The 26960-nt window shown below is 38.3% G+C and overlaps 1 protein-coding gene across 3 annotated transcripts in view; it reads left to right on the plus strand.

Annotated features, from left to right (window-relative positions):
• Window positions 1-26960, plus strand: part of LOC127662507 (mitotic deacetylase-associated SANT domain protein-like) — a 38236-nt gene continuing 11276 nt past the window's right edge. The window contains exons 1-8 of one of the 3 annotated variants that reach the window (XM_052153711.1): window positions 2153-2473; window positions 7702-7722; window positions 13586-15425; window positions 20035-20343; window positions 21148-21496; window positions 22068-22134; window positions 24661-24803; window positions 24960-25063. In XM_052153711.1, coding sequence (XP_052009671.1) covers window positions 13938-15425; window positions 20035-20343; window positions 21148-21496; window positions 22068-22134; window positions 24661-24803; window positions 24960-25063 — 2460 coding nt within the window. In that variant the 5' untranslated portion in view covers window positions 2153-2473; window positions 7702-7722; window positions 13586-13937. Of the gene's footprint in view, window positions 202-2152; window positions 2474-7701; window positions 7723-13585; window positions 15426-20034; window positions 20344-21147; window positions 21497-22067; window positions 22135-24660; window positions 24804-24959; window positions 25064-26960 lie in introns of those variants that run through there. The other 2 variants (XM_052153709.1, XM_052153710.1) reach the window with 2 other exon arrangements.

Here is a 26960-nt window from a genome sequence, read left to right on the forward strand (position 1 = left end):
TATCGCGTGTGTTTACTTCAGGCGCTCGTCTCACTATGCTGAAGAATATGTGCGATTTGCAGCGGGTGGCGCTCTTGTTAACAACGAGGAAGTGAGTGTGACGCTGCAGGCAAGGGCTCAAAGTTTTTTTCTTCTTCTTCTTGAAAGCATCACGAAAAAAAGACCTGAATCACTGGAGCTACGTCGCAGATGTTTTTAAAGGTAATGTAACCCGCGTGAACCCCCCTTTTCCACATAAGAATGACTTTGAATGTATTTTCACTTGTAAACAAATATATTTTCCGGGAGTTTTGTGCAGGACGTCGACAGAGTATCTTGCTCAGGAGAGTAAACTCGCTCCGTACTTTTGACAGGAACAATTAAATGTGCTTTTACATTAATTTCAGTCCTTGCTAGAGCGCGGCGAACTGTTGCTGTTTCATGTAAACACAATTGTGCACGAGCGCAGCCCGTGCTTATCGGTAGAGGTGTTGCAACAAATATATATCGATTTACTCCTCTTTATGCAAATGCTTGCTTTTCCTTGAAATCAGAGACTTGCCTATGTTTGTTCAAACTGTACCTGCGCATTATGATGGATCATGTTACTGTTGTTGTGCAACATTTGGTGGTGTTGCAACAACTGTGTCATATAAACTTGTGTTCGCCTCCCCCACTTGGCTTATTGCAATATTTATTGACGATCCACAATCAGTCTTATGGCCGACTGGGGATCATGCATGCTATGCATTTAAAATTGGATGTGATCATATGCTCGTCTTAAGCGATTACCCTTAATACAGTCAATCAGCTGTCTGCAAGGGAATATGCATCTGCTTCGAAAAATGAATTTGACTGACATCACACACCGGAACAGTATTCGATGCATCGGATTGTTTACTGATAGTCAGAAACTCGCACTAAACGCACCCCATACCCGGAGTATGACTGGCCCGCGTGTCTGTAGGCTTTGCACTTTATTTTAAGGCACAGCAGAGAGTCCACAAACACTGACACGATGAGGCCTATGGGTGTCTCCTTACTCACGGCAGCACATGCTTGATCATGTCCGTGGTTGCTGAGCCTCTGCACGCATGCAAATATGCTCTAAGATATTATAGGCCAGATTGGTATTATATAGACTGGTGCACAGTATACACAAATAATAAATACTGTTATAAAAACTAAAACAAGAGAAGTAGCATAACATGTACTGATTAAGCTGACTGCTGGTCTTAGCTGTCCTCAGTTAGCTGATTATAGAGGGGGGTTTTTGGCACTTTTAGTTGATCCAGCTAAGGCCATCCAACCAGTTTAGGCAGGTTTTAGCATATATATTTTTTGCAACACTTTACAATAATGTTCCATTAACTAACAATGAACAATTCTTTTACAGCAGTTATTAATCTTGGTTAATGTTAATTTCAACATATGCTAATAATTTGTTTTAATCAAAAGTTGTATTTGTTAACATTAGTTAATGCACTATGAACTGACATGAATTACCATAAACAATTGTAATTTATTAACTAACATGAACAAATAATAATAAATGCTGTAAAATATATTAAGCATTGTTAGTTCACGATACATAATGTGTTAACTAATATTAATGAATGGAAGATTTTTGTAGTGTTTTTAAGCAGGGTCTTTACACATTTACATGTTCACAATGTTTCCCTTTTGTTTAGGTTTCAAATGGTTTCCAATTTGTACCAGAGAAAATAGATTAGGGCTGCAGTTTTTTTTCTGTCTGTGTTTTCTGAACTTGAGCTGTTATTGCAGAATTCCAGATTAGTGCAAAACAAGTGGTATTTTATATTCAGTATCTAAAAAAAATTAACTGGGGATTTTGTCATTCATTCCCACTGTGATTCTTAACGCATTCTCGTTGCAGTCTATGGTTACTGTGCTGTTTTGTGTGTTTCTCTCTCGTGAAGATATTTTCTTTAGTTTACTTGATTCACTTACTATGGATGGGGGTGTTTGTTGCAAGCTATGCTTATTAGTTGCCCATGCTTTACAGAACGTTTCCTAGTGACGGAATTTTCCGCATGACCCGTGCATTGCTGTAACTTACAGCAGCGCCCCGCATGGAAAGGGAAAGACCTTATATGGTAGCGGAAGTGGGTGTGGCCAGTAGGAGATCACAAGACTTTAGCTGAAAGAGAATGTTGTTTCACACTCCCATGTACGAGAGAGTCAACCAGTCTGCGTTTTGATTTGCGTGCGTGTACAATATTAACGAAATAGCGTGCATTCATTTGTGGACCCATCTCCCTCGCCATTTTCTCTAAGAAGCCCTCCATTTCAATTGCGCTGTGGATGTTTCGTTTGTACATGGATCTACCTCTTGACTTGAATATTACTAGAGTGAGGTCAGCATTGCATGACTCAATCATGGATAAGCATGCAGTCACTTCTGTACAATGCATTGGACCTTGCAGTTGTTCTTAGGGCGACATGAAAACAACTCGCAAAACTAACGAGCACGGTAAGGATTTCTGTTTTTAAATGTCTTAAGAAATTAGGCCACTATTATATTTACATAAGTGGAAGTCTGTTCAGCCAATCGAACCCATACAATAACATTAACAAGTTGTTGCAGAGTAGGCTATTGGTAATGTGATTTGAGCAGTCCCTGTGTGTGGCTGATAACACCCTTACATAATGCTGAACGCAACAACTAATTCACCAGAGTTGACAACTAAGATCACAAGGGAAGGGGAAACCCGTTTTTACAAGTTTTTGCTCGAGCGTGCTTCATAGGGTGCATTGTTGTCTGACTTTGATGTAGTGTGCTACGGAATTAGTGACTGGATAATCCCTTTTCTGCAACAAAGGATTTCTGGTAAAGAGCGTTGAGCTGGCTGCACAACTGATGTAGAACGCAAACTTGGTCTCCTGTCCAAGGGAGCTGTCTACTTAGACAACATTTTTTGGACATTATATGCGTGCTTGGATCATTCAAACGAACGTCCGAACACAATGTTCACATTATGGACGTCAAGCAATTATTTTTTTGGGGGAATTTTAACACGAGAACAACACATTGATAACGCTACCTGGACGTCAATTTGACATACTTAGAAAGCATTTGGCCACTTGTCCAGTTTGAACAGGTGAGTGTCATATGTTCCCATTGGCTGCTGAGCACTAGGGTTAAACCATTTCTGTAAGTCTATGGGGGTTGCCTTCCTCTCATAGACGCTATGCTACCACTATTTAACATGCTAATGATTCTCTTATTTCTTTGTCCTTTTCTTCCTTTTTTATGTTGCCTATAAGAATGTTTTATCAATATTCTTTCTTTCTTTCATCAAGATAACATTTATAAATTAATTACTGGACATTCTAACTTTAACACCATTCATTAAACTTTAGTTTTCTATCATTACATTTTGTTAACATTAATAATTGTGTGGGGTAAAAAAAAAAAAAGAGTTACAGCAGTGGGACTCTCAATGTTGGTTTAGGATACAGATCATTGTAATTAATATCTGTCTTTGGAAAACAACATTAACTTGTTTTTGAGCATTTTAATTTTAGGGCTATGGCCAGCAGGGGCTACATTATCAGGTACACATGTGATATTATAAATGTTTATGGAATTTACAGCCTTCCAAAGACTTTAAGGATATGAGAGTTAGTAATTAGGTCTGGCACATTTGGAAAGCCAAATCAAATTACTACCCAAGTCCTAGGCCACCTTGAAAATTCCTATTAATGCCATTTACCCAAGAAGTGTTTAGCTAATTAGTTAAACACTTGATATCGTTTAAGTAAAAACAATGATTCAAAGAAAAATAGCTTATTATTGTTTGTTTCTAGAACCACACACATACAGTAGTTTCTATCTGCAATACCTGGAAATATTCATGCAGGAAATAAGGGACATGAACACTTTCAACTGTGCATTACAGATGCTCCACAATGATCACAGCAACAAGTAACCTGGATTGTTACTGAGTAGACTATTATACACTTCTTAACAGCCAGAATTTATTTTATGACCGCTTTTGTGATAGTTTATATATGTTGGTTTAGCAATGTGACAGACCTGAAATGGCTTAATGACAGGATGAAAAGGCTAGGACTGAAGATTGGACAGATGTGATCTCACTGCAAATTGCACAAGACTCCATGACTGGAAACAAATCACAGACAGTTGAATATTGTAAATGAAGGAATATTATGTATGATTGAATGGCCATTATTATATAATAATAATATATGTGGTATAAGGCTTAGTTGAGGTGCTGGATAATTATAGACATGAAAATGGCTAGGCAGATTATGCAGGACAGACATTTTTATTCATTAGGCCTATTTTGTATTTTATGCCCATATAGGCTACAGCACATTATATTACAATTTATTAATGTGGTTCAACATTTTTAATTGCACCCTGGCCCAAGATCATGCAAATGGTCTGATAGCTCCTCGTTAATAACATCAGACTACTTTCATTATTTTACTATAAATCATGGGTCTGGCTATCAATCTGTTAACTTCAATTGAACTTATTAACTGTTCGTTTAAGTTTCTCTAAATGACCACTGCCATTATAGATTTCAGACATCTGTGATTAAAATGAAAATAAGTCTAGAATAGCTGCAAGCCTAGTTATGAGCATTGAGATGACATCTGCTGTCAAGTAATTGACCGGTCTGTCTAACTGGTTGAGGCACCTGGCAGATATTGTTTTTTGCTTTAATTATGAAGGACTAGATTTTCCTTTACTCCTTTTGTACTACAGAAAATTAGCAAGAAAACAAAAATTAAAAAGCCTGTTCTGGAACTGAGAAGTAGCAGCTAATATACAGTATAAAGTCAGACAACTGCAGTATAAATCTACATCAGAGTATTGCACAGTTGAATTATTGCACAGATATAAGTAAAATGATTGTACTATTAAAATATAGTACCGTTGAAGTTCTAAATGATGACGTTATGGGTCAGACTGTTAGCTCAGTGTGTATGACACTCTGAGGGAGGAGTTTAAATGTTTGATGGCCACAGTCAAGAATGACTTCCTGTGGTGCTCTCGGGGGCATCTCGGTGGAACGAGTCTTGCACTGTAATACACTCCTGTGCTTGACCAGCATGTCAATTAAAATGCTCAAAAAGCAAGTTAATGTTGTTTTGCAAAGACAGATATTAATTTCAATGGTCTGTATCCTAAACCAACATTGAGAGCCCCACTGCTGTTACTTTTTGTTTTTACCCCACATAATTATGAATGTTGCTAATGTTAGAAAACTAAATTTGATGAATGGTTTTAAAGCTAGAATATCCACTAATGAGTTTATCCATTTTATCTTGATGAAAGTAATAAATAATATTGATAAAAGGACTAAGAAATAAGAGGATCCTTAGCATGTTAAATAGTGGTAGCATAGAGTCTATGAGAGGAAGGCAACCCCCATAGACTTAAAGAAATGGTTTAACCCTAGTGCTCAGCAGCCAATGGGAACATATGACACTCACCTGTTCAAACTGGACAAGTGGCTCAGAAATATGTCAAATTGACATCCTAGATCACGTGTTGTTAATATGTTGTCAATGTGCTGTCTGCGCTTTTACGTGTTGATTTTCACGTGTTCACGTGTTAAAAATAATGTATTTTTGACATGCCTGACATTCCGTATCACACAGGGATTTTTAATTCCCTACCACACGTCAGCAAGACCAAGGAGCTTGTAGTGGACATCAGGAGAAAAGACAGAGAACACAGCCCCTTCACCATTAATGGAGCACCGGTGGAGAGAGTCAGCAGCTTCAAGTTCCTCAGTGTCCACATTACTGAGGAACTCACTTGGACACTGAGGCCTTTGTGAAGAAGACTCACCAGCGTCTCTTCCTGAGACGGCTGGGGGTGTTTGGAATGAACCACCACATCCTCACACGGTTCTACACCAGCACTGTAGAGAGCATCCAGAACGGCAACAGCACTAGCACTGCCCTCAACTGCAAAGCCCTGCAAAGTGTGGTGCGAACTGTCAGACACATCATGAGCTTCCTTCCCTCCTGAACATATATACTAGCCGGTGTGTGATAAAAGCTCTGAGGATCATCAGAGACTCCAGCCACCCGAGCCATGGGCTGCTCTCACTGCTACCATCAGGTAGGCGACACCAGGTATCGTAGCACCAGGACCCGCACCAGCCGAAGTAAGGACAGCTTCTTTCCCCAAGCAGTCATACTTTTGAACTATGGGTCACTCACGATCAATATATACATCAGCGCTACACTTTCTAAATCTCACACTGGACTCTTTTTACTTCTCTTAATAACACACTGGCAACACAACACTTCATATTTATTGATATATGTTGGGGGGTGGGGCAGTGTATTTTTGTTGTATAAAGTCTTCTGTATATTGTGTTGTGTAAACTGTGTTATGTCTAAATCAGATGTTTATTGTCATTGTCACACTGCTGTGTTGCTCGGAACTGCACACAAGACTTTCACCCACTGTTGCAATTGTGTATATGATTGAGTGACAATAAAGGGATTTGATTTGAGGACACGTTGTTGCTTTTCGTCTGTGTTTTGTAATTACACGTGTCAAATGGATGTCTTTGGCCATTAAGTCGTGCCTCACTATTTTTTCCTTGGTTAAAGAAAGGCACTTGCTATGGCCATAATGACCATAACATTAGCATGATAACATGATTTTAGTGTCATTAAATCTCTGTTCTACATGATTTTAGTGTAATATCGCTCACAGGTTTACCGTCATTACAGTTGCAGTCATGCAGTCGTAATATTGCTTGTAACTTTTCACAGATAATATTAATTTTATCGCACTAAAATACAACAAAAGATGTTGCTTTAAAGGACATGCCTTTTATGACTGCGGATCAAGTTAAAGGAAAAGTTCACCCTAAAATGTAAATTCTCTCATTTACTCACACTCATGCCATCCCAGATGTGTATGACTGACTTTCTTCAGCTGAACACAAATGAAGATGTGAAAGTGGACATTTATAGTAAAAAAGGACTTAAATATTGAAGACCAATGGAGTATAGGTTACTTTTAATGTGCTTGTTTTTTTGAGCTTCAAAGTTCTGGCCACCATTCACTTGTGTTAAATGGACCAACAGAGCTGAGATATTCTTTGAAAAATGGTCAATTGTGTTCAGCAGAGGATTGCGTGAGTGTGAGTAAATGAATGGAGAATTCTTACTTCTGGGTGAACTATTCCTTTAATAGTTTAACTTTTAAAAACCAGTCTCGAGACCCCTGCTTTCTGTTTCTTTGCACTCCATCCATCTGTTTTTGAATGCAAGAACGAATCCTGTGGGTACGCCCCCTAAGATGTCCTTATGTTATCTAGGTAGACAGCTCACTTGGTTTTGAAAGGGGAATTTTCACTCACTTCTCAGCTCTTGAGCTTGTGCCTCTTCTGCATTCATCCATAGTTTAACTTAAGAACCAGTGCGATAAGGTAACCTAACTTGATGTTACAAGCCTATAAAATGGTTTTCCATTTTTAGCAGTTACCTTGTCAACTGCTAAAAATGTGGCTTGAGAAACTATGCCTCATACTTTTGTCATATTTTTGTATAGATAATGTGATGACATTCATGTTCATTGCGGCCAGTTTTTTTCAACAAAACGACCTGTTTGGGAAAAACTACTGGTTTTCCGAATGCAGTATAAGCATGCATGAATGTTACTTTTTTTAACTTGTTATTGTTGCTATTTCTCCACAGTGACAATGCAAACTTAATAAGGTAGGTTATTGTGCATTTCCATTTAGAATCCACAAAGAAACCACTTATTCATTTTCAATAATTAAACTTGTAATGAAGTAAGTTTACCTCTATAAAACAATGCAGAATCATTGGCTGCATTTACACACAGGCTGAGACTGTTTTTTTTGTTTTTGGCAGTATTCTGTGTAAACTCTAGAGACTGTTGAGCATAAAAAAATCCCAGGAGATCAGCAGTTACAGAAATCCTCAGACCAGCCTGTTTGGCACCAACAATCATGCCACGGTCAAAATCACTGAGATAAAATGTTTCCCCATTCTGATGGTTGATGTGAATATTAACTGAAGCTCCTGACCCGTATCTTCATAATTAAATGCACTGCACTGCTGCCATACGATTGGTTGATTAGATAATCGCATGAATAAGTAGGTGTGCCCAATAAAGTGGTCTTGAGTGTATGTGCGCACATGGGCTTGTCGTGATTATTAAATAACCACCAGGTCGTGGTTATTTGACCTAACTGCAGTAGTTTGAGACAATCATGATTATTGGGCATTCAAATTACAATCACATTTAAAGCAAAAAGTTAAATTTTAAGCAAATATACTGTGCAAATGTCATGACCGGCACGTTTGTGTCATTAAGTTAAACAAGCGTCACTGAGCCGCACCATGGACATCAACCAGCTCCTGTCTAGAATGATTTCCTGTCCAGCGCATGCTGATGCTTGACAAACTCCTGCGAAAATATAAACTTTGATAGTGAATGCAAAGCGTTCCAGTTTCACTTTAAACGATCATGTAATGATAAATGTTCCTGGTTCATACATGCTTCATTAATGACAGCCTAGAGTGTATCGTAAAACTTTCTAATAGACTAAAACCCAAAGTGTACTTTGGTTAGACGCGAATGCTATGCGTCTGCATACAGTATGCATAATGTGAATTTCGTCATCTGCAGAATGCTAGAGCAGTGTACTCGTACAGCTGTTTTTTCTAACCATGTCTCTGAATGGGCAAATGCCTTATTAGTTTTTAGTGTTGATGTCACGATGTGCTAGAAGAAAATGTAAACACCCTTAAACAACAGGAGACAGAGATAAAATCATCAACGGCAGATGTGCATGTCAAGAGTGCGTGTATGAGGAAGTTAGGACATAGGCCTACTTAACTCGAGTCTGAAGGAATATAAAGACATCGTTATGGTGTGGCGGGTGAGCAAGAGTCAGACACAGTGGTTGTGGCATCAAGCCTCGGAGAGGCATTTATTGGAAAATAATAATAAAAAACATAAAATGTCCATAAAAGGAGAAAATGAAGTGTCCAGGGGAATGGTGTTTAAAATAATTTAATCTAGCATCCTTTCTGTGAGACGGGGCTCCGTGAATGGCAGGGAAGTGTCTGTGGAAGGCCTGAGGCATGAATTGGGTCTGATGGCCGCATGCGCTCCACTCCTGGGTCTGCGACGCATGGGTTGGTGGCGTCCTTGGTGGCCTGTCTTCCCAGGTCCGCGGCAGGTGAGAGGGAAAGGCGAGCAGGTCCCTAGCCCATCGGCCGTGGCGTGTGTTGTTTTCCCTCTGCGACATATCTACCCACGCTGGGGGTCCGAGGATCTGGTCCGGCAACGCATTATTCACATCAGGTGTACTTCATCCTCCACTGTCAGAATGAGGTTTATTAACTATGCACCTCTTCTCGCTCTCCTGTCCAACTCCTGTCATGAACTTAGTTGAAGGACGGCCCTAAGAGGCGGGGCGATGATGATGAGAGGAAAGGTCTTTCAGCCCCCCAACAACAACAGTGTGTGCATCAGCCGGATGCAGTTTCAATCTCTCCCCCTTAGATTGGGACATTCATGCAACTCCTAGAAAAGGAGCTGACCGCACAGACAAATGCCAGACTTTGTAGTTATTTACATGATCTGCTTCCGTATTATTTGAACTTTTTAATAAAGCTATAATGCATTAAAACTGCGTAACGCCGGGGTGTTTCCTTTAAAGAGCTCCGACTCCATTTATTCCACAATGAGAGTGCTTCTGTATTTACTTATTTTGTATTTTTGTATAATTCCCTTGTACTTTGTGATCTACATCACTTGAAGCTGTTTGGAGTGCATCTGGACTGTGATCTGTGTAATTCTTCGTCGTCTCAGTCAGGCGTGAACTGCAGTGCTTCTGTTGTGCACCATTACAGTTTAATGTGATCTCATGTTACGTTAAATGAGATCAAACGATAATTTTTGATCTGATCAAAATTAAAAACTTTGTTGATAACGTCGACTAATCGTTTCGGCCCTAATTTGAACTAATGTGTGCAATTTTCTTACCAGTGCAATGTGCAAGTTGGCTTGGTTGGGATTACTTGTGCAATCCTTGGGCTTATGTGTGCAAATTGTGGGTGTGTTGTATGTTAATGAAGTGTGCTATTTTCCTGAGAAATAGGTAATTGCGTTAAGACATCCGAGAACATCATCTATTCTCAGCATTGTCTAAACTCAGTTCCAGCTTAATCTCTCCCCATAGTTCCACACACCATCAGACTGTCGTGACTCACATTATATCACATATACTCACATTTTTATTGTATCATAGTTCATTGTTTAATTCGTTTTTACATCCATTTTTACATCAGTTTGAACAGTGAGTCAGAAATACTTATTATATTTATACACTTCATTTATACACTTAATTCATACACATGTTTAAAACCGGCATATTCATGTGAATTACAGCATGTCTAAAGTGTAAATTCCTGAATGCTTAATTATTTGCCAATAACTCACCATCCAGTGACCATAGTGTCAGAGTGCTGATCAAGAGTATCAGTGTGTGTGATTTTCGTGTGTGTGCAGCGTTTTTAAAAAAGATAATTGAGACAGTACCACATGCTTTGCATGATCACAGATTGAAGTTGAAGATTGGCCAATTTAGATCGTTGGCAGCTTGATCGGTGCACCGCTTCTTTGCATGTGCTATTTTGCCAACCCATGATCACCTAAGACTTCGTGCATGCTTGCACGAAATTACCAAAACTTGTTGAAATTAACAAAAATGTATGCGTGTATGACATGTCACATAGAACTGCGCTTAAGATTTAGCAGTCTTAAAATAGGGCCCATTGTCTCAATTATGGGACTGCAATAAGAATAATGTAAATGCAATGTGTTAAAATGCACAATATGAATGAACAATTTATCTAAATTAATATCAGCAGATTAATTTTCTAAATAAATACAGCAAAATCTGTACATTTATTCCAAACGTTTGGCCGCCAGTGTAAACTTGCATTACTAAGTGTTACAATGACACAGTTGGGACATTTAGATTTCTAAGCTTTTAGACAACATTTTTAATGGTCAACATAAATACTGTATATTTAAATTTTTCAGCACAATCATCAGGTATATTGCAGTGTATTGCCTCAATTTATGCAGTTTCTCTTTTGTTTTCATGCAGACATGTTTCCCATTTAACAAATATATGCACACTTATGCTTTAGTTTACTGTTTCAAGTGGCAGATTATTTCTTTATTTATTTATTTATTTATTTGTTTAAATGGGGATGCTAATGCTATGCATGCCTAGACAACACTTCAGACCTCCCATGATTTATGAAGGTAAAAGTTAATGGCACGCATATTGATTTTAAAGTTAATATTTGGTTGCTGATGTGAACTATGGGGGGGAAATCACCTTAAAAAGCCTCTCATTGTGAAACTAAACTAGTACATTTTCACACCTTCTGTGGGATTGTGTGCAACTGTACAGCTTCTGCTCTTACTCACTCTCAGTCTTTCTCTCTCTGCACAAACCAGAACAATGATTTGTGGCAGTGTGCACGTGAATTTTCTTGATAAAAAAATATGATTGCTCCTGGTAACGTGCATGTAAAATGGCTAGAAATAGCATTTTAGCTTAGCATAAAGTTGACAATATACACAAGGTTTATTTATATTACTTCTGTGAATGTAACGCATCATAAGAAATTTGTTTCACAACTGTTCAAATTCAGTTTGGATCGCATCATTTATATGTATACATTTCTCCATCTGAAAGGATTAAATATTAAATGAAACAAATGACAATAAAATGCAAATTAATCTCTTCAGTAATACTTTATGAATGTAACTGTATTCTAAATACTAATGATTTAAATTGTAACTGTAGTGGAATAAAGTTACTTATATTTAGTATTTTAAATACGTAATCCTGTTACATGTATTCCATTTAATCCCCAACACTGCATAGGTGTTAGGGGTGTAACGGTTGAAATATTCACGGTTTAGTTTGAATCACCGTTTAAGGGTCACGGTTTTGGTACTGTTCAGTATTTGCTTTGTTCAAAAATATATATTTCTGCCAAATCCAAAGAATAGTCTATTTGGTAAACATTTCAACAGGTTTTCCCTTAAATAACAATAATAGTTGTACAACAGTACCCATAGTTTAACCATGGCATTTGTAGTAATGTCATAGTAACCACAATATAAACATGGCTACTCGTCATGGTTACAATATAAAGTCATGGTTACTATTATAACAGTATTACTGTAGTTTGTACAAACCATGGTTAATTGTATCAAAACCATGATTTCTGCTCAGAAAACTATGGTGACAGCAGTCATGTTTACTACAATATTACTATAGTAAAACCATGGTTAATTTTTGCAGGGTCCTTAATTTAAAAATGGAAGGGAATTGTGCAGTTTTGGCTCACCTTGTAATTGACTGCAAAAAGAAAATGCTCATTGAAAGGAGAAATGCAGGATGCTTCTCTAGCAGCGTTTCTACAAAGCTTGCAAACCAGTGATGTCATCAAGTTGACCCATGTGAAAAATTAGCGGAGGTTTTAACTGTGCCTGTATGTTTGATGCTTTGTTTTCTTGACCAAAACTTGATGCGTAGAGATGCATCGTTAAACGTGAGATGAACCAACCATGGTGCCAATGCTTCCCGAACCATGGGTTGCAAACCTTATGGTTCGTTTTTTTATACAGAGAACCGTTACACCCCATATATGCATTATGTTGGTTGGTTGGTTGGTTGCTAAGATTAATCTGTTATTTTCTGTGCAAACCTTGCATTATGAACAAACTTCCCTGAATGCGATATGTTTTCAAAATACTTTTAGGTCCCCATCCCTAAACAATCCACCTTTCCCTTTCAAATCCTTTCTTTAGGGCCCCATTCATGACATTTCTGAAACTTTAGCTGAACACCCCATTAACCCTTTAGCACGTATGATCAAACCGGTGTGATCCGCATTCGTGCTACTGTTTACAAGCAAAAGAGGGACCGAACCGGTTGTCATGATGAACCAGCTTCTCAAATAGTCTATTCAACATCACAATATATTTATATTTATGTTACAAACTTTCAAACTAAATAAAAGTATAAAGCTGTTACTGTCGAAGAGCACTGTTTTGATTCAGTCCTGCTGCCATGTTTTTTGACATCATAGAATGTACAAACTAGACAGTCCACTCAAGCCTTCTTCCATTTTGTCCAGTCACAACCACTTCCGGATGGGAAAGTGGAAGGGATAGTTTTCTATGCTCCTCCTTTTGTATGCTTCAATGAAGAGATGACTCTGAATCTCATCTTGCATTGCAACAAAAAAATGGCGGTGCGCATAGCCTGCAAGCGCAATCGCATACAATCAATCATTATAAATATCTAAAAATTACATTTATATTTGATATATTCTGTCCTTCAGTGCATCTGATGTGAAGTTTAAGGTAAGATTTTTTGTAATTATAGCGTGCATTAAAGAACTCACGTTGGGAGATCCGCCACTACAGGAGAAACTCATGTGCAAAAAGATAAAACTGCAAGTGCTGACTTTGATGACTAACCATAATATTTTTTGACCATTTTCTCTTTAGGTTGTCTCCTATGAATGAGCAAAAAGCTAACAGAAAGCCTTCTCAACCCAACTTGATGTCCTAGGATCTGAGTAGTTAGTATTGAAGCAAAAAGCAAACAGACATGCTTGAGCCACAAAGTACTGAAACGGTTATTTCTGCATAATAGATGCTGCCGTTTTGTATTTTAAAGCTCACCTGTATTCCTACCATGTTGAGTAGGTTTGGATGACTGTTAACTTGCATAAAACTTGTCAAGGGCCAGAGTGATACTCCAAGACATTTCATTATACCAGAGGGAACTTTGGTTTGGGTGTTTGAACTATTGTTTATTCCTAACCACCCACTCCAACCATCCCATGTATCTTTATTCATGAAAGTCATGAGTTTGCAACCTCAACAGAAATCGAACTCAAAGAGGACCGGAAAGCGCATCACTTTCTTTAACGATCAGGGTGTGGCGATGAAAGAGGCCTCTCAGCATTCAGAGGCCTCGGCATACTATGGCATTGGGGTCACTCCCTCTGGGCCAGGCCATTATGACGGTAGGGGTGTGGAAAGCTCCAATGCAGAAGCACCACATATGTACCTCAATTCTGTAATTTTTAGCCCAGAGAAGGGTGATCAAAGCCGTGGGCACTACCAACAGACAATGCCCATGAAGTGGGCACATCAAGACCCATCTTTGCAGCCTCAGCAGATACCAAACAATTGGTCACAAGGTGTAACTGCTTGGCCCCAGAACTTTGGCCCTTACTTTGGGTCGCAGACTGTTTTTGCAAAGCAGATTCATGAGAGCATGTCAATACCACAACAGCAGCAGCAGCCTGAGCCATCTACCATTAGGCCAACTGAAAAACAAGGGGCTAACATGAGCGAAGAGGGATTCAAGGATTCCCCCAAAACCAGCCGGAGCATGGAGTGGAAGCAGCTGCAAAATGTTCAGCAGACGCAAAAGCCTGGAATGTTGAATCCACAGCAGCATGGACAATCCACCACTGAGAATTCTGTGCTGCAACCCTTTCAGTTAGCTTTTGGACAGCCCAAGCAAAACTTGGTAGCAGGTTACTATCAGGTCGTTCAGGGCAATCGGACCTTGCCAAATTTGAATTACAGTACACCAATTAATTCCCAACATCACCTTCAACAACTACAGCAACAGCAGCAACAGCAAAAACTTCAGCAGATGCGGCGACAGATAATGCAGCAGCAGCGACAACAACTGGAACGACAGATACAGCAACAGGAGCTTCAACGTCAAAAACTGCCTCAGCAAGTACCACAATCACAACCATTACAGCCACATACGCAGCAATCGCAAATACCGCCTCCACAACAGCAAGTGCAACAACAGCATATGCAACAAATCCAACAGCAATTGGACTTTATGCAACAGCAACAAAAATCTGAACAACCTCATCAGAACCAACATATAGTGGACAATAACTCTGATGGGCAGAAGCCACATGCCCACTCACTTGATCAGCATCATCCTTCATTAAAAGGACAGTCCCAAGAGACTACTGATCATCTGTCAACACAGTCTCAGGATTCTGTTCCCCTTACAGTTTCTCATCAATCCATTGAGACCCAACCGCCTGGGCCCCGAAGATCACGTCGGCTTTCTAAAGAGGGTGGAGGCCCTACCTCAGATAACCCATTTGTCATGCCAACTGATCATCATACTCAAGGCTCTCAGAATGGGGCTTCTGAGACCAATGTCACGCAAGACATCAGGGCCGCTCCAACAGGTGTAATCCAGAGCACACGGCGCAAGAGGAGGGTATCACAAGAGGTCAACCTGGAAACCTTGGCTCAGAAGGCTTCGGAAAGGGAATCCCTTCCTTCACGTAGTTTTAAGGTAGGTTGGCTGACAAGTCAGTTCATATTAATTTTTAGTCAAGTATGTAAGAGAAAATAAATTATTTTCAAGCAAGTATTAATTCATGAATATTTTAGCAATTCAAAGGTAAATATTCATCCTTGGCAGTTAATCCTTGCTCTTACACTGATTGTGCTTAATAAGCCGCCAACATGTGTGGTAATGTAAATGGTTTTCCTAAGGCTGTCACGATTATGAAATATGGCTGACAGTGAATTGTAAAACAAATAATTGTGATTATGACGATTAATTGTCTTTTTTTGGGCTATGACGATTAACTGTCTCCAAGAGCTTTCACAATTGTCATAAATTGTCATATTTCTTAAGGTGTGCTTTTTTCTGCAGGTGTGCTTCATACACCTTAAGAAGTCATTTTTTACATATTTTACTTGAAATATGTAAATCAAATAATAAAAAAACTTATGAATGACATGAAAAATAATGTTTTAAATATCAAAATATTCCTAAATACTTATCTCTTTTTGGTCAAATGTACTTTTGATAAATTTTACATTTACACTTACATTTAAACTCATATATTTGATTAAAATTTGAACAAAATATTTTTTTTATTATTTATATTCCGTTTTTTTTATTTTTTATTGTGCAATATTGAAAATCTCTTTCCTAATATCTTAGCTTTCGCATATATTTAATGCTGTGATTTAAACCCACATGCCCTTTTTTGTCATGAAGCAAAACCATTTGAGGTTTTGTTTTATTATTTTATCACACCACAGAAATAGAGTATGCGTGCGTCTCTTCCTCTGTCACGGCATGTATAAACCAGGAACATTTGCCATTTAAACGATCGTGTAAATTGAAACCAGAGTGCTTTGCGTTCACTATCACAGTTTATACTTGTTCGTTTATATTTTAGTGGGAGTTTGGCACGTGCCTCTGCTGACAATGCGCGCATCAGAGCGCTTCACATGCTCTACCGGACAGGAGCTGCTCTGGTTGACGTCTGCGGTGAGGCTCAGTGACGCTCCGATTCTTGAGTTTAACTGAATGACACACAAACGTGCCTTTTTAATGGCATTTATACAGTATTATTGCTTAATTCCATTATTTGGGAATTAAAATTTGATTGGAATTAAAATGCTTAAACGTGGTTATCTCAAATAACGCCGAACAAACGGTTATTTAATAACCGTGAAAGCCCTAGGCTTTCCTTTATCTGGGTTAGGTCATAAAAGGTTTATGCAAAAACTTATCGAGAACAATCAGACTATTTCAAGTCTAATGTTGCATTGTTGGATTTTTTTATAAACTGGGTTTTGGTAGTTAGAGTATTGGTGTACATGTAAACAGGCTCACTGTGACATAATAAATAATGATCTTTTTCTCAAGGGAAGTTGACATTTAATGATTGCTTAATGGAATAGTTCACCTCAGAATAAAAATTCTCTAATTTTTTTACTCACTATCATGATATCCCAGGTGTGTATGACTTTCTTTGTTCATCAGAACACATTTGAAGAAAAATAGAAAAGATTCTCTGCTCAGTAGGTCCGTAAAATGCAAGTGAAAGGAGATTTCTCTTTTGAAGCATAAACGATTCCAGCAGTTTAATTAATGTCTTCTAAAATCATACACTCAGTTTTTTTGGGCGAAAAAAGATCAATATTTATGTCATTTTTAACTAGAAACTCTTCAATTAGGCTTCATGAGAGGGTGGAGTCCAAGCGGTCTCTCGTTTGACGTATTCTGTTATCATGATCCTAGGGGTGGGCGATATGACCAAATCACAATATCACTTATTTTATATAACAACGATATATATCACAATGTTTTTTAATGTTTCAACAACACACACAAAAAAAACAATACAAATGTATTTATATATGAAAAAACCATATTGTAAATCCTATTTTTGAAAAATCCAGTCATTGAATTAAATACTTTATTAATGAATGACAAACATGGTCACCAGCTGTTAAATGAATGTCTTCTAAAGTGGCATAATCGCTTTTGATACAAAAAAGGTAAATATTTAAGTACTGTTTTTCAACTAAAAATCTTTTTTCTGGTCAGGAGCTGTACACGCGTGAGACATAATCTCATTGGCATTTGAAACACGTGAGAACTAATGGACACAGCCAGAAGAGCAGCGCTGTTTACAACTGTGTATGAGGAATAATGTACAGAACCTTTGTTGGTTTTGGTTTACATCTGTATTTATCTGTTTCTTTGCTCACAATTGTGTGATTGTGTGCTTATCCTGGATGTCTCAGAACGTGAGATTACTTCTGTATTATGTAGGGGTGGGCGATATATCGGTGGACATGATAAACTTGAAGAAATGTGGCAGTATACATTTTGGATTATCGTCTGTATCGTGGTAATGCAAGAAACGTGTGTGTTGTTGAAAAATTCACTATTTTGTGACATCACAAATGTTATAATCACAATAACAATATATATCGTGATATACATTTTTTGTCATCGCCCACCCCTAGCACCATGGCAACGGAATACATCACCCGAGAGACCGCTTGGACTCTTGGTGGTTTATAGTTAAAAAAAAGTGCTTGAATATTGATAATGTTTTTCACACCAAAAGTAATCATATCACTTTAATTTAACCACTGGAGTTGTAAGGATGATATTTATGCTGAATCTCTGAGTTTTGGAGCTTTAAAAGAAAAATCTCCATTCACTTATATTTTAAGGACCTGCTGTGTCCAAAATGTGTTCTGTTGAAGAAAGAACGTTTTTTACAATTTGAGAATTGTAATTTTTGGGTGAACCATCCCTTTAACATGGTACAGTGCGGATGCAGTACCTGTTTTGAATGCTTACAGGTTCTGCAGGTTTCTCTGTTGTTAGAGGAGTTCAAATATGGTAAAGAAAAGGTGCTGACTGTAGCCATTTGATCACATGATCAGTCGATTCAAACAAAGGTTTTTCACACAACTACAATCACTAACTCATGTTTGACTAATTTTTAGATATTGAGTTTTTAGTTTTTGTTTTGGAATAAGAGTTCATTTTCTGCCTGTGGACTACTGCTAATTGATTTGTTTTTTTTATTGTCTTATTGCTCACGGATAATTAGTGCAACTAGCAATAAAGTATTAGCTTAAGGATGGGAGCTATATGGTTTTTGTTCCATGCTATTTAGTTCAGTCGGCTTTTCCTTGTTACGTAAACTTCCTGTGAAAAGGACAACAGCACTCCCTTAAGACAACTAACTGAAGAAAACAAAGAAAGGGTGTGTGAGTGCATATACTGTTGAGCTAGGGATCAGATGGCATACATAACATAAAAAGAACTGTAGGTAAAGCAATCTTCGGTCAAATTATTCCATGTAATTTGACAGTAGTAGATCTATGTCAGTGAGGTTTTTCGTTTTGTTTTTTGTATCTTTGTGTTGATGGAAGTTGTTTTATGCCTCTAAACCTCCTTTACTTTAAACATAGGCTTAAAAATAGATCTTGCTCAAGGGTGAGTGAGCTGCAAAGGGCTTCATGTGCTAATCTGGATGCCTCAGAGGTGCCAGGAAGGCCAGAGTTAACAGTCCACATCCTCAGGGATTTCTCGATTTTCAGCTAAATACATGGTGGTAGTGACGCATATATTGCAATTGTTTTTTTTCGCAGTGTCAGTTTCAGTGGTTTTCATTTTCTTAGCTCTAATGCATCAACTTATTATTCAAGAGAAACAGGATTTGGAAACAAGGGTTTATTGCTCTTCCCTGAATGTTTCTTTTCTGACTCAACCACCATTGTTTTCTTTGTTTTTTTAAAAGAAGTTTGACATTTTCTGGCGTTGTTTAATTGGGACAAGTGCCATTTTTGTCTGGCTATTTAAGTTCCTGTTTTATGGAGCACTGTGGATTCAGTACAGTGAACCTTCCACTGAAGGAACCCCTTCTCTAATCATTAACAAAACCACAGGAGAGCTGGGTTATATTGGCCTAAGATTTTGTCCTATGGTGATATGCCATCGTTTTATTTACTGGTGGCACAGATCAATGCAGTCTGTTACTGGCTGTAGGGCAATGCATTTCACAATATAGCAGAACGAAGATCTTAGCAGAGACAGTATAAGTTGGAGGAGATCAAACTATCATAGAAAAATAAATGGGAGCAATCATAACACTCAATATGGTTGCTGTAGGAATGGACATCCCGTCTTTCAGTTTAAAGAGCCAATCATATTTTTGATAGAGGTATCATCTGTTTGTTTACTCTCAATATGCATTAGCGTTAGCTTGCCAGCCTGAAAATATAATTTTAAACATGAATTAAGCTAAAGAAAGAAAAAATTGAAGACCACTGTTGAAAGAAATTGCATTGCAGATTTTAAATGTAATTTTGAAATATGAGTTTGACAGACAGTTTGTCATTTCGGTCTTTCCTCTTAAGCCTGGGGGTTTTACCAACTTTCCAAGTGAACTGTGATTTCACAAGTTTTTAAAAATGACCTAATTTCCTGTGCTAATATAATATACTGTATCTTATCAGTTCTGAAGCACTCATTTCCCACTGTTACTACAGAAGGGGAGGAAGGATTGACTGCTGAGATTCAAGCTTTTTTTTTACCCTTTAATTCAAGTGTGTTTAATCATTTGTTTTGTCAGCAAGAGCCACACAGTTCCTGGAGTCCCCCTGTGGCCCTGTCAGGTCCAGGTCGAGGGGCAGATGAGGTGGATCAGGTGAGTGCCAAGCGTCCCAAAGATGAGAGCCTCATGCCACTGGTCATCCCAGTCTCTGTACCAGTGAGGCAGACTGATTCCTCATCCCCGGATCACGAGCAGGCTTCTCTCTCAGCCAGTTGGCCATCGCGGCCTTTGGGTTCTCATGAAATGAGTTGCTCTGAGTACAAGACCTCTGTGATTGTCACCCGACGCCGCTCTCTCCGGAACTCTCTGTCTGAGAGCACAGGACAGGTGAGTACATGACTGACCTATCCAATATGAAAACCATTTTTCTCTCCCATTCTTTTTATAAATTGAAATGGTGCATTTCTGTGCTTATCATGGATATCTCAACCAAGAGGAGAATGTGAGATTACTTCTGTGTCATGTAGGGGTGGGTGATATAGCGGTAGACATGATAAACTGGTAGAAATTTGGCAACCGGTATACATTTTGGATTATCGTCTGTATCGCAGTAATGCAAAATCACCACCACGTGCAAGAAATGTGCACTACTTACGCGGTACACATTCTGTCTGAGAAATGGAGGAGGAAGGCAGAGTAGGAAATGAGTGGGGATTAAAATTTTTGTCTCATAAATATATATAGTTATATATACATTAGTGCTACACAATTAATCATATTTTAATCGTGATCACGTTTTCTGCCTCTCACGGTTAATTAAGCATAATCATCTGCGATTTGAGTGAGCTAGCAAACATAAGTTATCAGCCAGGTAAATTTGCTAGTTGTTGTACCTTTTCAATATAGGCAGTGTCTATGCATGATAGCCTAAATCACAATCTCTCTTCATGTACGTTTTCCACTCACATGACCAATCACAATCTCCATAATCTCCACAAATTCCATAAATGTTTGGCCATAACAAGTGTGTAAACAAATCTTAAGGCTGTGAACTCTTTCAGTTTACTTCGGTCACACAAGTGAAAATATTTAGCGCAGGAAACCTTGCTTTATGTAGTTTTGCTCATCCCTTGGTTAGAGTTGTTTCCATACAGTTCAACTTGCTAACCTTTAATCTCTTATCTTCTACAGAATGGTGGAACAGAGAGTGGAAGTGATGCAGATGGTAAATCCAAAGCCAAACGACGGCCTCGTCCAGAACCCCTATTTATTCCTCCACCCAAACTTGGCACTTTCATCGCCCCACCAGTGTACTCTAGCATCACACCGTACCAGAGCCACCTACGGTCACCTGTCCGCTTGATTGACAACCCCCTCAACATGCCGCCATACACTCCCCCGCCAATCCTCAGTCCAGTTCGAGAGGGCTCGGGTCTATACTTTTCCACCTTCCTGTCGGTCGCCGCTGGAGCAGCAAATATTCAAGGGCTTCCCCCACCTGCAACGCCAAAATCTGCCACCCGCAGCCTCCTGCGCTCCAGTGAGTTCCTGTCACTACTCCTGTATTAGTATTGTGGCAACTCTAATTAACTACTTCAAATAGAGGTTTAGTTATGTAATGACAACCTGAACTACCTAACCTATCTGTTAGGAATACACAGTAGATCAGTGATGATATTAATTGGCCAATATTTGCCTTTTATTTGAATTATCTGCATCAGTCTCAGAATATATATAATATATAGAAGAATAATTCTTATTAAGGTTATATTAGTACTCAACAGTTATCATTACTGTACATATTATAATTAGTTTTGATGACTGGTTTCAGCATTCAAAATTGTAGATTGAAATTTTTGTTAATGGCCAACTCAAAAGTAATGATTCTTTGTTGGTATCAGCCAAAAATTATGTTGGTGCATCCCAACTAATCTCTTAGTTGTGTATTTGGGTTAGAAATTGGCTTAAAACCTAGAGTTTGTATTCATATTTAAGAAGTCTATAAGAAAAACAGGATGAAATTAGAGATACTTGTAAAGCAAATCTTGATTAAGAGGACATTTATTAAGAAAGGCTTTTTATGTTGTTCCTTTTTGTTTGTATATGTACAGACAGCAGTGATATAACCCCTCCAGTGCTCTCTGCTATGAGTGAAGCTACACCTGTCAGCATTGAGCCGTAAGTACACACACTATTCAAATACACATCACGCTCCACAAGTTTCTCTAATTAAGGCTTTTAGGCAATTTATCAAATTTTTGACATTTCAGTTGTTCTTAACGGGTTGATTCTGGGCTGTTTTACGTTCAAGCTTTTTAACTCCAAACAGTGGCACCTGCAGCTGTACGGCCATACGCACTCTGGGTACCATGAGCGCTCCGACTGACCTGAGAGACACTTGCACTCAGAATATTTCATCAATCATGAAGTTTGTTCCTTATTTCTGTTGTCTGTTTAAAAGAACTAGCAATGCCCAATTTGCTAATTAATCATTCTTTTTAGTAATATTTTCAGTGAATGGGCCAAATGGGCTTACAAAATAGTCTGAATCAATTTTTGATTCAGTACAATTCGTTCGGACCAATCTCACTGAATCTTTTGGAGCGTTTTTTCACACAGTAAAACGGTATCGGGATTTTTATGAATACAGAGAACAAACAGTGCCGTATACAGTGGAAATTTACCTACAATCAACTGAAACCAAAGGCTGTCTTTTTGAGAAGTAAATTTAAGAAACTTCAGCTAGTGCTGTGTAATGTGAACAAGGGGCTGTTCAAACCGAATGTGTCTGGTTTGGGTCTGCTTGCGCTGTTTTTCAAAAATGTTCCATGTAAACATTTGCTAGATGGGTGTCTTTTGCTACTGCGGCATATTTCACTGTTTTTAGCATCTCGTGAGACCACTGCGTTTTAACGGTGTGTCAAGTTAACTTCAGCTGTTTCGCGTTTCGAGACTGCTGCGTTCTGCTCTGTTGTAGTGTGTTTTACTTTTTAGTTTGTTCTGAACGGCTACTGGAAGAAATGTTTAAGCCAGTTGTCACATGAATGCTAATCATACACAAGAAAATAATTATGCTTCCCTCAAAGTCACCAGAATTGAATACTTTGGTGTTTTTTTGGCAAAAATAAATCTACCAGTGGAGCATGCCACTGGACACCCCTAAATATAAGGTTGTATAAGGCAGATTTCCGTGCGTTCCATCAGATGAAATCCTGCAGATGCACATGAATATTAAACTACTAAAGGTTTATAAATTTGACTGCGAAACAGTTGTCAGTTGTCTTGAGAAGTCGGTTGTTAATACAAATTTGTTTCATGATGTTTGGCATTGGAAACATATTGGAAGTGCAAGGATGTACAGTTGTAAACTATATTTTGGGGTCTGCAGAACAAAACATATTTAAGGCAAAACAAGTTACTTTTATATGTGTCATTTTATATGTTGTCCAACTCTAAGTAAAATAATGTAGAGATTTACAGATTATGGCAAAATAGGTAATGTAGCTACAGTGAACATTAAAACAAATTGTACAAGGTGATTTTATTATACTGTTGTTGCCTGTTTGTGCATACACCGTTATGACTTGAACTGCTGTTAGCCTGCGATGTGCATTGTTTTGCAAATGCAAAATTTTTGGTTATAGTTCATTGCGTTTATGTATGATAACAGTGTCATGCATAAGAGGTCTGTTAGTGTATTAATGGGGTGACAATATCTGAATGGGTTTCTGGGATATTTCAAAGTCATCTTTTTAGACAACAAAAAGATGGGGGATTGTGACTGAGCAGAGAGAATCATGGGATATTATCTCTGACTGGTACCAGCTGGCTTATCTAACGGTCAGGATTCTTTCTCTCTTTCGCCCTTTGTGAATGGCTGCAGATTCCTTCATGTTGGATTTGGCCAATAGAAGATGAAAGCATCCTGGAACAAAATGATAAAACAAAATCTGTCTTGCCTTATCCACAGACCTTGGCACTCAGACATTGGAACATTTGGCTTCTAAATACACGGGGTGTTAATTTTATGCAAAGTACTTTTGGTCAAATTCTTCACTCATGAAAACCATTGCTTCAATTCTCTGAAAAAGAACTGGCAATAGAGACGTGCAACAAATGTATTGAAAAGTTAGTCTAATTTAAATGTATGCAACCTTTATTATAGTGCTAAGTCCAGCTGGCATGTTTGACTCTTTCAAACAACAAAAACTAGATTTGCAGTGAACTAGTGTGGAATGTAATTGTTTCCAGGAATGGCCGATGACACAGGCATGTTTCAGTGGCAGCATTAATCCTGCCACAAAGACTGCACCCAATACACTCTGAACCTCAAATATTCCCCTTTGGCTAGCTGTCCTATAACCAAACCCAAGTCTACAAGAACAAGAGTTGTATTTTGCCACAGAGGATTTTGGATTTGCATTAGTTAGTATCTTTGTACGTAGTTTAGTTTCAGTGAAAACACTTCTGAAATCTGATTTGAGGATTACATTGAAATAGTTGCATTGAGAGTGTTGTCCCTGTTCATTTATTTATTGCAAATGATTTACAAGTGATGCAATTAACTCCGTTTATGGTGTTCTTTGATTAATGAAAATTATCATGGTAGTAAATATATATATATATATATACACACACACACACATATATACATTTCGCTATAGCAGCATATTTATTGTATTTTTTGTTCTCCCTCTTTTTCAGTCGGATAAACATTGGATTGCGGTACCAGGCGGAGGTTCCAGAGCACAGATTGCGTTCGGCTGCTCAGCACGACCTACACAAGGCTGAACTGGTGTGGGCGCCACTACCTGACATGGAGGCCAATATTGGACAACTGCAGAGAGGTTTAAAAACTTAAACAATCCTACATTAACTTTTCCGCTGTTGAACTGAATTAATGAAACTTGCTGTGAAATGTGTTCGTGTTTACAGCTTGCCATTATTTAATTTCAGTACTGTCTTTAAGAATCCTTGACTCTCTCTTTCTGCCTTTTTTGCAGTGGATGACCTCATGCACCTTGCATGCTCTAGTGCGTTGAATGGTGGAGGGACCAATCAGGAGCTGGCCATGCACTGCCTGTATGAATGCAAGGGTGACATCTGGGTGAGCTGCAAATTTTGTGATGTCACACTGGAATAGTTTACAGCAACATTGTGTGCTAATCTAACCAGCTTCTCCACTCCTTAAACTGATCTCACTCTTCTGAGAATGGGTTGATCGATTGGGAAATATTTAAAAGGATAGTTCACCCAAATATTAAAATGATCTCATCATTTACTCATGCCATTCCACATGTTTATGACTTTTATTTCTTCTGCTGAACACAAAATAATATTTTTAGAAGAATATTTCAGCTCTGTTGGTCCATACAATGCAAGTGAATAGTGACCAGAACTTTGAATCTCCAAAAATCACAAAGTCAGCATAAAACGAATCCAAGGACTTAAATATTTAACTGTTTCTCACCTAAACCTATTATATAACTTCTGAAGATATGGATTTAACCATATGGATTGGTTTTCTTCTGACTTTGTTCTTTTTTGTCCTTCTGAGTTCTAGTCACCATTAATTTGCTTTGGATGGACCAACAGCGCTTATATATATAATTTATTTATTTTAAATCTTTTGTTCTGCAGAAGAAAGAAAGTAATGCATATCTGGGATGGCATGAGCTTGAGTAAATGATGAGAGTATGATGAGAGCATCCCCTAAGACCATTTATTCGACTAGTCGCAACTCACTGACTGGTTGATTTTGGACTGGTATATCCAATTGTGGAGAGTTACTCTGAAAAGACAGTGTGCATGTGAGTGACGCATACAAAGGTGCTTATGTAATTTCAGAAAATGCATGTTTAAATCACATGGTTCATTCAACAGTGTTTCAGTACTTGTACTTTGAGAACACAAATTGTGTGTGTGTGTGTGTGTGTGTGTGTGTGTGTGTGTGTGTGTGCGTGCGTGCGCGCGCGCGAGCGAGCGTGTATTTATCACTTTGTGGGGACCAAATGTCCCCATAAGGATAGTAAAACCCGAAATTTTTGACCTTGTGGGGACATTTTGTCGGTCCCCATGAGGACAGCTTATAAATCATACTAAATTATGTTTTTTGAAAATGTAAAAATGCAGAATGTTTTCTGTGAGGTTTAGGGGTAGGGTTAGGTTTAGGGGATAGAATATAAAGTTTGTACAGTATAAAAACCATTATGTCTATGGAAAGTCCCCATAAAACATGGAAACACAACTGTGTGTGTGTGTGTGTGTGTGTGTGTGTGTGTGTGTGTGTGTGTGTGTGTGTGTGTGTGTGTGTGTGTGTGTGTGTGTGTGTGTGTGTGTGTGTGTGTTGATACTAGTCTTTTCAATGCTATCTCAGCTGAGCCAGAAACTGCAACAGCCAGCCGCTTACTGCTGAGGTGTCACACTGCGCGCGGTCATGGCAACCACCTGTCAATCACAGGCTCATGCCCAGAATGACACACTACATTTGCTTTGTGTTTCTGAGCTTACTCTCAACATGCATTACACTGCAAAATCTTTTATTCTGCATTGAAAATTAATTAGATTTTGCTGTTTCACATCCAAACAGTAGCTTCTGCTGTAAGTGAAAGTCAGTTCTGCTGCCTGAGAAGAATCTTTTGAGGTTTTAGGTGATGTTGATTAAGTGTAGATGATAAGTGAACGGTTGATTCCATTGCTCAAAATAGTCACGTATCTCGTCGCATCTGGGGTTTCATAATGACAGGTTGTTAGATCTTTGTTTGTTGCATTGTGGTTCATGCAAATCAATCATTGAGCTGCTAACATGAATGCCATTTTATTTTTACACATACACGAAGACTTTGAGTTAAAAATTTTATGAATGTATAAAAACAGTCTTGTATCTTAGGTCCTGTAAATTGTCACAAAGGTTCTTATTTTGTTTTTTAAATGGACATGCTGTGTGACAAATACATTTTTGCAAGTATTAATATTTATTGTCATCATTAAAATACAAGCTGCAC

This window comes from Xyrauchen texanus, chromosome 22, assembly GCF_025860055.1.
Source record: "Xyrauchen texanus isolate HMW12.3.18 chromosome 22, RBS_HiC_50CHRs, whole genome shotgun sequence".
NCBI classification, from domain to species: Eukaryota; Metazoa; Chordata; class Actinopteri; order Cypriniformes; family Catostomidae; genus Xyrauchen; species Xyrauchen texanus.